The following is a 12,417-nucleotide window of genomic DNA, read 5'->3' as shown; positions in this document are numbered from 1 at the left end:
CGCGGATGTTCCTGAAGCAGGGGCTTGGGACGTGGGGCCAGCAGCACTCAAGAGTTTTGTTTCAAGGGAGACAATTTTGGGAGCGTGAAAGGCATCCTATTTTGGGGGAGGGGGCGGGAGACAGAAGCCGTGCCTCTGCTACCCCTCATTATAAACATTTATTTCAGATATTATGGAATAGCAGACCGGAAGGGGCCTTAGAGATTATCTACTCCAAGAGCCTACCTTTTATATAGAAGGAAACTGAATCCCAGAAAGAAGTGACTTGCCCAAGGTCATACAACTTCTTCGTGACAGACCTTGGAGTAAGACCCCGGTTTTCAAAACCCCGGGTTAGTATCCGGGGAGTGCCAAATGTTGCCTTTCGCCTCCCTTCTTCCTCCTTCACTAGTCTCGCCCTCTTAGTCGCCCCCCAACGAGGGGACATAGGGGGAAGGACACCTCCTGGCAGTCCTATAAACAGAATATTCCCGCGACCCCTGGGTTTATGGTCAGCTGACCCTTAACTGAAGCCAGCCTTAAGGACAGAAATCTAACTCCGGGACACAGGGAAGGTCTGAGTAAGGTTCAAAAGAGACATCACACTGGGTAGAGAGCTGCTGTTCTTGGAGTTCGGATAACTGGATTTTCGTCCCAAACCGTGCAACCAACCAGCGTGACCTTGTACAAACCGCCCAGTCTCCCTGGCCCTCAGTTTCCTTTTCTGTAAAAAGAGGATTTGGGGCGAGATGGTCTCGAAGGGATACTGTACTTCTGTAGGAGGTGTGGAATTCAACAGTGGTTCTCACCTCACTACTTCCCCCTGGAAGGGCTAAAACAGGGACAGGGGCAAAAAGAAAAAAGAAAAGCCGCTTTGGAGAGACTCTTGAGGGCTCCCAGCAGCTTTCTGACCCCCCTCCCTCCCCCTGGGCATGCTCAGTAGCTCGGGCAGGTTTGGCTCCACTAGTAGGAAGCTCCGGCGCTACACCGGCTGTTTTGCATTGACGCCAGTAAAGGCTGGAGGTCACTTCTTGCGGGTGCTTTGATTGGACGTGCTGCTGTCAAACCCTGGGGCAGAGACTGGGACGGGGAAACAACCTGGCAGAGATTCACCGGGCATTTCAAGGGGGTGCGGGGCACCATCCCTGCGAGCGGGGCCACCCCTCCACCCTTGGAGGGGAAACCAGGGAAGAAGAGGCAGAAGCAGCATCTCTGCTGCACAACGCAGGCTCTGTGCCCGAGCATTAAACGTCTCGCCATTTTAATTCATTCCATGCAGAGCCAGGGACTCCAACAGATTTGCGTGTATGCATCATCTCTGGGACCAGAAACATCGTGGGCCCCGCATGCATTACAGACCTGCCTTCACGCTCGCTGCTGGGGTATCTCCAGCCTTTTGTTCCTGCCCGTCTTCAGCGTTATTAGCATTTTCTTAAGACTGAAGCTCTGAACTCTTCCCCCACTCCCCCTTTCCGTCCCACACACCCCACCTATTTTATTCTATTTGCGCGGCAAACATGCACTGAAACGGGATTCCCGTGTTTCTTTTCCTCTACTCCAGGAATTGGCACCGCTGGATGGAATGCTTTGCAGGGTAAACCTGCTTTTCGGAGGGGAAATCTGCCTTCTGGAGCTGCTGCCAAGAGGATAGTGTGTGCATGTCAATAGCCAGTCTGCGCCGCTGCCGCCGCCGCCGCCGCCGCCGCCGCCGCCGCCGCTCTTGGGAGGAAGGAGGAGGTGGAGGAGAAGGAAAGGAGGGAGCATGCATTGGAGGGGAACGTGAGCGCTAGTCTCTTAACTGTGGAGGGGGGAGCAATCCAAGGGGGTTTCACTTCCCCCAACCCCCAGCAAAGAGTAGTAGCGTCTCTTACAGTTAAACTTCGTGGGAAGAAAATTGCCAGTTTAGTCCTTGGGGTGTGGAAGAGCAGGGATCTCCTTCCCTCACCCTACCCCACCCCTTGTCCCAGACCCCGTTCCGAAATCCTCTTGAAACACTGTGAAATTAAAAAAAAAATACTGCTTCTCTGGGATTTTAATATTTAATTTAAGAAAATGGGAGCGCTCACTGCCGAGAACCACACTCGCTAAGTCAGAGGGGCTTGTTGACTTCTCCCGGGGGGGAGAAAAACCCTGCCCCAAACCCTGCCCGCTGAACGTTGTAGGCAACGATGTGCAGCTCGGCCTGCGCTTCATTTCCCCACAGCCCCCCTCCCGGTTCCCATTAAAGTTCCAAGAAGCCCCCGCTCCCAGAAGAAGTAGAAAAGGGCTATGTTTCCTTGCTCGCTGAGGTTAACTCATAATGACACAGCCCTCGAGCCCAGCGGATGACAAGAAGGACTAGCTAGACAGACCCTTGAGAAGCTGAGAATTCCGAGACCAAATCCAGCGGATCGAAGCAAAAGTCGATTTAGAAAATTGCGTCCGAAGGGACTTGAAAGCATGGGCTGCGCTCCAAGCATCCACATTTCTGACAGCAGGGTGGTGTACCACAGTGGCAAAGAGTCCGAGGACTCTATCTCCCCCAACCAGAGCAATACCACCATGTCTCAGCAGCTGCAAAACAGCAACCCTATGCCCGGATTATTCATCAAATCCCCTAACACGTCCACTTACAAAGTGCGGACTAATGCGTCCAAGAAAGACAGGCAGGAGAACAGCATGGAAACGGAGACCCAGACCAGCAGGTCCAGTATTAAGGTAAAAAATAAAAAGGCTACCAGACAGAAACATTAATTTTTCTTGGAAGGGCTTTCTTTTTCTTTCTTTTTTCCTTTCTTCCCTCCCCCCCCCCCCAGCTACTCTGTAGCTTGTTTTATGGGGAGGGACTGTGTGTGACATTTTATATCAGCTCTGTGTATCGTTTTTCGGGTTCACTGACACTTTCTGAGGTGAAACTTTAGCTTTTTCTGAGAACTCTCCCTCCCTCAAACATGAAGTGTGGAGCCTGGGGAAACACTAAAGTTTCCCTCTTATGCTTAGGCTTGACTTTGCCTCTAATTAAAAAGTGATCTTGATTGTACCCACAACAAGCCACGGCGCTGGAGTTTCTATGGTTTGTACTGCAAATAGGTATCTTTTTCCTGAATAGTTTTTCAATTGCTTTCTTCACGAATCTCAAAAGTATGTTTGGCACAGAAAAAGATGGTTGACCCCTGCCTATGGAACCCACTTTCCTTAATATAGTGTCTGATAGAAATTCCTGAGAGTCGAGATCAAGAAATATCTTGGAAATGTCCAGTGATTAAACACGGTGATACAAATGGAGCGTGACCCAGAAATATCCTTGTAACATTTTAAATTCCCTTTCGATGAATTGGTGTTTTAGAAGAAGGGGGTGAGGTTGGGGGCTGTAGCAGATTGCACCTATAGGTAAAGGGAACTGCCTGCACTCCATTCTTGAAAACTATTACAAACCGTGTGTGCTCTTTTGTTTTCATGGTTACTCTGTTATCATCACAACTCTCTGGGGGGCTGGGGAGGGGTGTTTGGCCTTGTGCAGTTGGGTGTGTAAAGCGGTGCAACACTTTATTTTTCCCTGGTTGCCTCACTCAGGCAACTAAAGTATCTTCGTTTTCTATAGAAACATCAGGTGTTCAGTTCCCTGGCAACATCAGGTCCATTTCCTTGTACCTACTTAAGATTCGGATGTATCTGTATAAATATTGCATTAATAATATATATCTAATCAGAAAAAAATAGGAATAGAGAATAGAAGATACGTCATTTCATGGCACCCAGCAGGGCAAAGTTAACATTTGGGGAGAAACTTTAACTTTGAAATCACAGGATAGAAGCTCATTGCCTGTTATTTGCGTTTAGTTCAAGTTTTGCAGAATTTTCTGTTTTTTCCCCACTTTATTTTGGTTGCTATTTGGGAGGGAAGACAAGGGAAGGAAAAAATAAGGGAAAATGTCTTTTAGTTGAGATACATGGCTTCATGCAGTTCTCTACAACTTGCCCAAACCTTCCTTAAAAATGAAGACAAAAATTTTGCATGGCCTCAGACCCATAATTTGAAACCATCATGACTTAAAAAAAATGCCATTTGCAAAATCGCCTTGGTTTTCTTTGCTCAGTGAGGACTAAAGGCCATCCAAGTTTGATATTTATGGCTATGCTTCATTTTCTGTCCCATGCCACAACAACCACGATAAATACGCTTTCCTTATGAAAGTAAGAAATCTTTTTTTTTAATGGTTGCATAATACAGCTGAAGGAGTTTCTTTCCTCTACATGAGGATTTCACCTTGTGCTGGTATCAAATCCAAAAGGCTTGATTCTGTCCTTTCCAAAAGAGTCTGGGAAAATGGCACCAATTTCAAAAACTACTTTTTTACTCTATCAAGACTGATTCATTTTTGCCAGCAAAAATGTATATGTGTATATACTTATGTATCAATATACGTATATAAATGGGCTAAAGTACATCTTTGATGGTATTTTAAATAAGCTTAAGTAGTTTTAAGATCACTGGTTAGGTAGGCTGTATTTGTTAGATAATGATGTCAATTAGGCAAGTGTTGAAAGACTTTTATCATCTTCTAAACTTTGACCAAAAATGATTTTGGCCTAGCAAATGTTGAACTTTCAGGCCAGAAAAGCCATTTTGAAAAAAGGTACTGTTTGACTAAAACTTAAGTAGTAAATGTTTATATGGTCATGGGTTTATAAGCTCAGACATGTTTAGACCATCTCCGCCTAGTAGAATGTAGGCTCTTGGAGGGCAAGAGCTATTTCCTTTTTTATTTTTGTATCACTGGTGTACACAACACTTTTCTAGTAAATGTTTGTTGAATTAGAAGGATCCCACATAAGATTCCGTTAGACTATGAGCTCTTCCAGACCAGGAACTATATCATCTTTTCTTGTTGTTATCGTTCAGCCTTTAGTACAGAATCTTGAATGTTGGAGGTGTTCAGTAAATGGTTGCTCCCTTGACTTCCTGATAACCATTAATTCTGGAACTAGTGTAAGAACAAGTTCCTTAGGGTCCCCTAGCTCTGGCCTTATAGAGAATGGGCTTGGTCCTGAGGAAATCTCACCTTTAATCCAGCTCAGGGCTTTAGCTCATCTTCCTGTTTGGTATTGATTTTTCTTTTCTGAGAGGTATTGTAGAAGTTGGAGGAGAGCCTTCTCAGTGAAACTCATTTCTACTTAGGGATTCAGAAATCCCTTCCATTTGAACTCAGGTTTCCTCTAAGACTAGAACAGGCCCTCTGAGGGTTACTGTTTAATCACTTATATTCAGAGAAAGAAACACAAAGCAGAAGAGGCAGCCAGGGGTTCTGATTCCTGGCTTAGCTTTGCCTCATCAACAGGTGTCTAGGTTTGCCTCTCTGTGTTTTGCTACTAGTCTTATTAGGCAGTAAGTTATATAATAGGTGGTCTGCATTCACAGGAAGAATTTCCTCACCAAGGATGTCCCTATGACAGTGAAAACCCAGATTTATTCCTATCTTTAAGGTTCAGTACACTCATTTATTTAAGATAACAAATATTTTCTAGGAATTGAAAACTAGTGTAAACATTCAGAGGAGGCAGTTATTAGAAACTAGTGCATTTTAACAAAATAATTATATATGACTATTTTATTGAGCTATTATTATATTTTTCTTACAACATAATTTTAATTGATTTAAAAACTTTCTTTTAATGAATTTAAAAGTGCCTGAATTCTATGAAATAGGGATTTGGGTCAAACATTCCACATGTATAGAAGTATGAGATAAGACTGGAAAGGTAAGGTGACACCAGCTTATGAAAAACCTTGGAAAGGGAATCAGAACCTTACTTAATAGACAATAGAAAGCTTTTAGAAGAGAGAAATGACCAGATTTATGCATGCAGAATATTATTCTGGAGGTAGATTGTAGATTGTAGAGAATGAAGACTTGTCTGAGGAAAATATTGCAATAGTCCACAGGGGTCAGGGACCCATAGCTTCGAGGCCACATGTATCCCTTTGACTGAATCCATACTTTGACCTTGAGGTCGAATGTTCCCCATTCTTGGTCCAGGAGGATGGTAATGAAGGCCCATATTAAGGTGGTAGTTGTGGGGCTAGAGAGGAGAGGCCTAATAAAAGAGAGCTTTCTAAATGAGAATTGATGGGAGCTGGTAACTGATTGAACATGGGAGGTAAGAAATGGGAGATTCAGAGAGAGCACTAAGATTTTGAACACAAAAGAAATGGTAAATAGTAATTTCAGCAAGAGAAATCATGAAGTCAGAAGAAGTAGGCTGGGGAGGAAGGTCACAAGCTCATCTCTGGACGTGGTAAATTTGAAATGCCTCTGGTGGAACATTTAGATACAATGTGAAGTCTGTAGATAGTTTGATGTCAGTCTGGAGCTTGGAAGAAAGATCAGAGCTGGGCAGAGGGATCAGAGAATTTAGAAATAGAAGAACATCTGGGACAACCCTCATTTTACAGATGAGGAAACTGAAACCAAAGAGATCAGGTGACTTTCCCAAGATCACATAGAAAGTCACATCGGAAGGTTTTCTGAACCCTAGATCTAATGGTCTAAGCCCTATACCACACTGCCTCTCACAGTAACAGTAGACACTTGGTATTTTATTATTACAAGTCATTTGACATACACGATCTCATAAAATCTTTACAAAGGTAGCATACATACTATTTATGACCTTTTATAGATTTTGAAATTGGCACTCTGAAAGGTAACATGACTAAATTGAAGTCACATAACTAGGAAGTAATAGACCTGGGACCCAGATTCCCTGCCTCCAAGTTCACTATGATTTTTTTTCTACAACCTTGGCACTCTTAAATTTTTTAAAAAATCATTTTTATTTATTCAAATATTTCCCAATTAACATGTGAAATTTAACACTCATTTAAAAAATTTTGAGTTCCAAATTCTTTTTCTCCCTTATTCTCCTCCCTTTCTTTGAAAATGCAAACAACTTGATATCATTTATACAAGTGAAGTCATGCAAAACATATTTCCATATTAGCCATGTTATGAAAGAAAGGACAAAATAAAATAATAAAAATAAAGGGAAAAAGTATGCTTCGCTCTGCATTCAGAGTTCATCAGTTCTCTCTGAGGGTAGACAGCATCTTTCATCATAGATCTTTGGAATTGTCTTGAATCATTATCTTGATCAGAGTAGCTACCCGTGTTTCCCCGATAATAAGACACTGTCTTATTAATTTTTTTGGAAAGAAAAACACCAGAGGGCTTATCTTCAGGGGAGGGCTTATGTTGTCCTGCCTCAGCTCTCCTCCGCAGCACTGCTCTCAATGGCGCCAGCAAGCAAATCACTGGGGAAGAACAGGATGACGCACTCACTGCTGCAGCTCTGATTGGATGCAGCTTGGAGCACGGCGTGCGTTTCACCTGGGGGGGGGGGTTGGTGCATACAGAGGGTACCGTAATGTAGCATGTAGCGCAGGGGATCACCTTCACTACAGTAGCAATCTCAATAGGACTTATTTTCGGGGGAGGGCTTATTTTAGAGGAATCTTACACAGTAAGGGGAGGGCTTATTTTTGGGGTAGGGCTTATTATCGGGGAAACATGATAAGTCTTTGACAGTTTATTATCCTTACAAAATCATTGTTACTGTGTACAGTGTTCTCCTGATTCTTCTCACTTTGCTTTGCATGAGTTCACTCTAAATCTTCCTGGGCTTTTCTGAAACCATCCTGCTTGTCATTTCTTAGAGCACAATTGTATTCCATCACAATCATTAGAACCATCACAACTTGTTCAGCCTTTCCCCACTTGATGGACATTCCCTCAATTTCCAATTCTTTGCCAGCACAGAAAGGGCTGCTTTAATTTTTTTTTTTTGTATGTACAAATAGGGCCTTTTCCCTCTTCTTTGATCTCTTTGGGATACACACCTAATAGAGGTATTGCTGGGTCAAAGGGTATGATGAAAGCCCTTTGGGCATAGTTCCAAATTTTTCTCTAGAATGGCTGGACTAGTTCTCAACTCCACCAACAGTGAATATATTTTGATTTTTCTACATCCCCTCCAACATTTGTCATTTTCCTTTTGTGTCATGCTAGCCAATCTCATAGGTGTAAGGTGATGTCTTACAGCTCTTTTAATTTGCATTTCTCTAATAAGTATTGATTTAGAGCCCTTTTCATGTGACTATTGATAGGTTTGATTTCTTCTTCTGAAAACTGCCTGCTCATATCCCTTGATCATTAATCAATGGGGGTATGGCTCTTATTTTCATAAATTTGGCTTTTTTCCCTAGATATTTGAGAAATGAGGCCTGAAATAGAGAAACTTGCTGCAATTTCCCCCTCCAATTTCCTGTTTTCCTCCTATTTTAGATGCATTACTTTTGTTTGTGTAAAACCTTTTTAATTTTAGGTAATTAAAATTATTTATCTTATTTCCCATTATCCTCTTGTCTGGTCATAAACTTTTCCCTTATGTATAGATCTGACAGGTACATTTTTCTATGCTTCCTAAATTTACTTATGATCTCACCTTCTATGTCTAAATCATTTATGCATTTTGACCTAATGTTGGTATATAATGTGAAGTGTTGATTTATGACTGGTTTCTGCCAAACTGATTTCCAGTTTTCTCAGCAATTTTTGACAAAAGGGAAGTTTTTTTCCCTACAATCTTGAATCTTTGGGTTTATCAAAGTAAAGCACTATGGTCACTTACTACTGGGTATTGTGTACCTAATGTATCCCACTGATCCACCACTCTTATTTCTTAGCTGGTACCAGATTTTTTTGATGATTACCACTTTGTAATATAGTTTGAAATCTGGAACAGCTATGCCACCTTCCTTATCCTTTTAAAAAAATTGATTCCCTTGATATTCTTGTGTTTTTGTTCTTCCAGATGAATTTTATTACTATTTTTCTAGTTCTATAAAATAATTCTTTGACAACTTGATTGGTATGGCACTGAATAAATACAAATTAATTGAGGTAGAATGACCTACCTATGAGCAATTAATATTTCTCCAGTTGTTTAGATCTGCCTTCATTTGTGTAAAAAATGTTTTATAATTGTGTTCATATAATTCCTGGTTTTGACTTGGCAGATAGACTCCCAAGTATTTTATACTGCATTTATATACTGCAGTTATTATATTTTATACTGCATTTTATACTGCAGTTATTTTATTTTATTTTTTGTCCTTTTTTTGGAGGGGGGAAGGTAGGGCAATTGGGGTTAAGTGACTTGCCCAAGGTCACACAGCTAGTAAGTGTTGAGTGTCTGAGGCTAGATTTGAACTCAGGTTCTCCTGACTCCAGGGCTAGTGTTCTATTCACTGTGCCACCTCAGCTGCTCCTGCAGTTATTTTAAATGGAATTTCTCTTTCTGTCCCTTGTTGCTGAATTTTGTTGGTAGTATATAGAAATGCTGATCATGTATGTGGGTTTATTTTATATCTTCAACTTTGCAGAAGTTAATTGTTTACCTTGGCACTCTCACCTTCAGCACCCAGGCAAAGGAGTAGTTGAGGCCGGCTGAGTGAATACACTTGCCAAGGGAAAGAAGAGAGAGAGCACAGGACCAAAGATAGGACCTTTGCAGACTCTCCCTTTAAGGAACCATGAAGAAGGGAGGGTGGTAAGAGACCTGGGAGAAGGTGGAGTTTTTGAAGCTTGAGAAGAGTATCCAAGAGGAGAATTAGATCAATAGCATGGGAGGCTTCAGAGAGGCCAAGGAAGATAACTAAAACCCTGGATTTAGTAAGTAAGAGGTTTTTGGTAACCTTTGAGAGAGCACATTCATTAGAATAGAAGGGATCAGAAGCTTCATCACAGGGGACTGAGGAAAGAGGGGGTGATGAGAAGATGGAGGCATTGGGTGTAGACCACTTTTTCATGAAATTTGGCACTGAAGGGGCAGAGAATGAGAGAAGAGATAGATGGATGGAGGAAGGGTCAAGAGAAGGCTTTTTATGAGGATGGTGGGGATAATTAAGGAGGCCTGAGCATATTTAGGAAACATATGGAAAGGAAGCAGTGGAAAAGGAGGAACAGAAGGACAGAGTTTGGGGGTAGTGTGAGAAGGAGGGAGAAAGATTAACTTCATGGAGCACCACAGAATCATAGGTGTAGAGTTGGATTTAGGCCTTAGAGGCCATCTTGTCCCTTCTTTTAACAGATGAGCAAATGGAGACCCAGAGAAGTTAAATGGGAAAGTCATTTATTAGGCTCCTACAATGTGCCAGGCACTGGGCTAAGTGCTTTACAAATAGCTCCTCATTTGATTCTCACAGAAGTTCTGTGAAGGAGGTGCTATTCTCATGCCCATTTTCAGTTGAGCAAACTGAGGCAGACAGGTTAAGTAACTTGCCCAGGGTTACAGTTACTGAGGCTAGCTTTGAACTCAAGTCTTCCTGACCCTAGGCAAATCACTCTCTCCTGCACCACCTATCTGACCCAAGGTCATCTAGATAACTGATGTCAGAACCTGGAGTAGGGATACCTCTTCTCAGGCTCTATAAACTAAGAAACTAAAGTATCTCCCCTATGTATGGAGATCTGATGGTTAACTGCGTATTCTGATTAATTGAATGCTACATGGATTATCAATATAAAGAGATTATAATACACTTAGCATTAAAATCTGACTTATCATTACTCCTTGATGATTCAAAGGGAACACATTTTAGTACCTCAGGGTCAGAGTTGTGAACGTCATTTCAGTATTTAAAAAACAACTAGGCATTTGTACATTTCTGATTTTTAGCAGTATTTGAGAATTCTTCCAAATTTTAGGGTGAGAATTGACTACCTCCACTTCAGCATTTTAATATTTAAATTTCAGCCTTAAGGCTAACTCCTTCTCTTCCATCCTTTCTGCAGATGCTGACTTCAGCTTATACAATGTAAGTCAGGTGTGTTTCTAATACGCCAAGTTTAATAATAGTTTGAATTTATATAGGAATTCAAGGTTTGCAAAATTCTTTATGTGCATTATTTGATCACATAAATCATTTGATTATACACCTCATTTGACTGTCAAAACAACTCTGTGAGGTTGGTGAGAATTTTGGTGTTCATGTCTTATAGATGAGAATCCCAAGCTTCAAAGAGGTTAAGGGACTTGTCCAGAGTCATACAACCAATAACTATCTGAGCTAAGATATGAACCGCATTTGTCTTGAATCTAAATCCAAGGCCCTAGTCACTATAGAAATATGCTTTATGGACAGGCTTTCATTCATTCATTTATTCATTCAACACATTTATAAATCACTTTTTATGTATAAAACACTGTGCTAGGAATTCTGGGAAAACAGGAGTATAGGAGAGAGTCCCTGCCTTCATGGAGCTTACAGTTTAGTTGAAACAAGAAGACATATATACATAAAGTTAAATGCTGGCATGTCAATACTAGCAGTAGCAACAGAGAGTATATGATTTGCTTTTATTTCCTTTCACTGGCCATCCTTTAGGGGCCATACTGTCTCTGGAATTCTTGGATGATGGTTGGGTGGACAGACAAGTGATGATGGATGCCCACCAGGTCTGACAGCCTTGAATTAGCTTCTTGACTCCTGATTCATATTCTCTCCATTTATGGCACCAATTTCTTCTTCACTGCCTTCCATTCCTACCCAGGCAAAGAGGCAGCTTTGAGGTAATGGGGTATAAAGAGCCCTAGTCTTGGAGTCAGAGAACTTGGGTTCAAATGCTGCTTCTACTACTTGTGACCAATCACCTTACCTTGCTGAGTCTCAGTTTTTTATCTATTTAAAAAAAAAGTAGTTTGGACTAGAGGATCACTAAAGTTCTTATCCAGAGCTGACATTCTAAGATTAAATGACAACCGAGTTGCACTGACAGTGATTACAGTGAGAGACAGATCACGCCAGGCTGGAGTTGTAAGGGAAGGCCACATAGAAAAGATGGGACTTGGCCTGGGCCCTGAAAGGTCAGATTTGGGACTGCAGAAAGCTAGCTAAAGGATGTGATATAGAGCAGACCATTTCAGAGACACTGAGTAGACAGTGTACCTGGAAATGCCAGTTTTATGTTAGTTGTAAAGGGAAATGAAGTTAGAGAGACAGAATGGAACTAGACTGAAGAAATTAGAATGTAAAGAGTTTGGACTTTATACTGTAGGATCTTCTGGCTTGAAGATACAGGAGTCAGAGCTGACCCAGACTGGATTTCATTCTATGCTTGGTATTTTATTGTTCTGGTTACAGTTACTGCAGACCAAGAACAATTTATACTGAGTTAGGATTTTCTGTTGAAAAGAATCTCTAAAGTTTATGGACTGGAGGTCGTGAAGAGCTGAGAATGAGCATTAATCAGCTAATTTGCATTTCCGAGGGAAGTGGATAACCAACTAAAACCTACAATCCAAGAGTAAGTTTACCAATTCAAATGTTCTTCCTTCCTTCCTTCCTTCCTTCCTTCCTTCCTTCCTTCCTTCCTTCCTTCCTTCCTTCCTTCCTTCCTT

At 41.6% G+C, this 12,417-nt stretch overlaps 1 protein-coding gene across 2 annotated transcripts in view; it reads left to right on the top strand.

Annotated features, from left to right (window-relative positions):
• The first annotated feature begins 947 nt into the window (after positions 1–947).
• The window catches only part of PDE8A (phosphodiesterase 8A), a 266,963-nt gene continuing 255,493 nt past the window's right edge, over positions 948–12,417 (top strand). Inside the window, exons 1-2 of one of the 2 annotated variants that reach the window (XM_069098725.1) lie at positions 948–1,361; positions 1,541–2,676. In XM_069098725.1, the coding sequence (XP_068954826.1) occupies positions 2,419–2,676 (258 nt within the window). In that variant the 5' untranslated portion in view covers positions 948–1,361; positions 1,541–2,418. Of the gene's footprint in view, positions 2,677–12,417 lie in introns of both variants that reach the window. The other variant, XM_069098726.1, reaches the window with a different exon arrangement.

The sequence above is a fragment of the Petaurus breviceps genome, unplaced genomic scaffold (assembly GCF_028583685.1).
Source record: "Petaurus breviceps papuanus isolate PSGF00001 unplaced genomic scaffold, PetGlider_PUasm1.0 37, whole genome shotgun sequence".
Lineage (NCBI taxonomy): Eukaryota > Metazoa > Chordata > Mammalia > Diprotodontia > Petauridae > Petaurus > Petaurus breviceps.
This window is presented reverse-complemented; position numbering and strand designations above follow the sequence as displayed.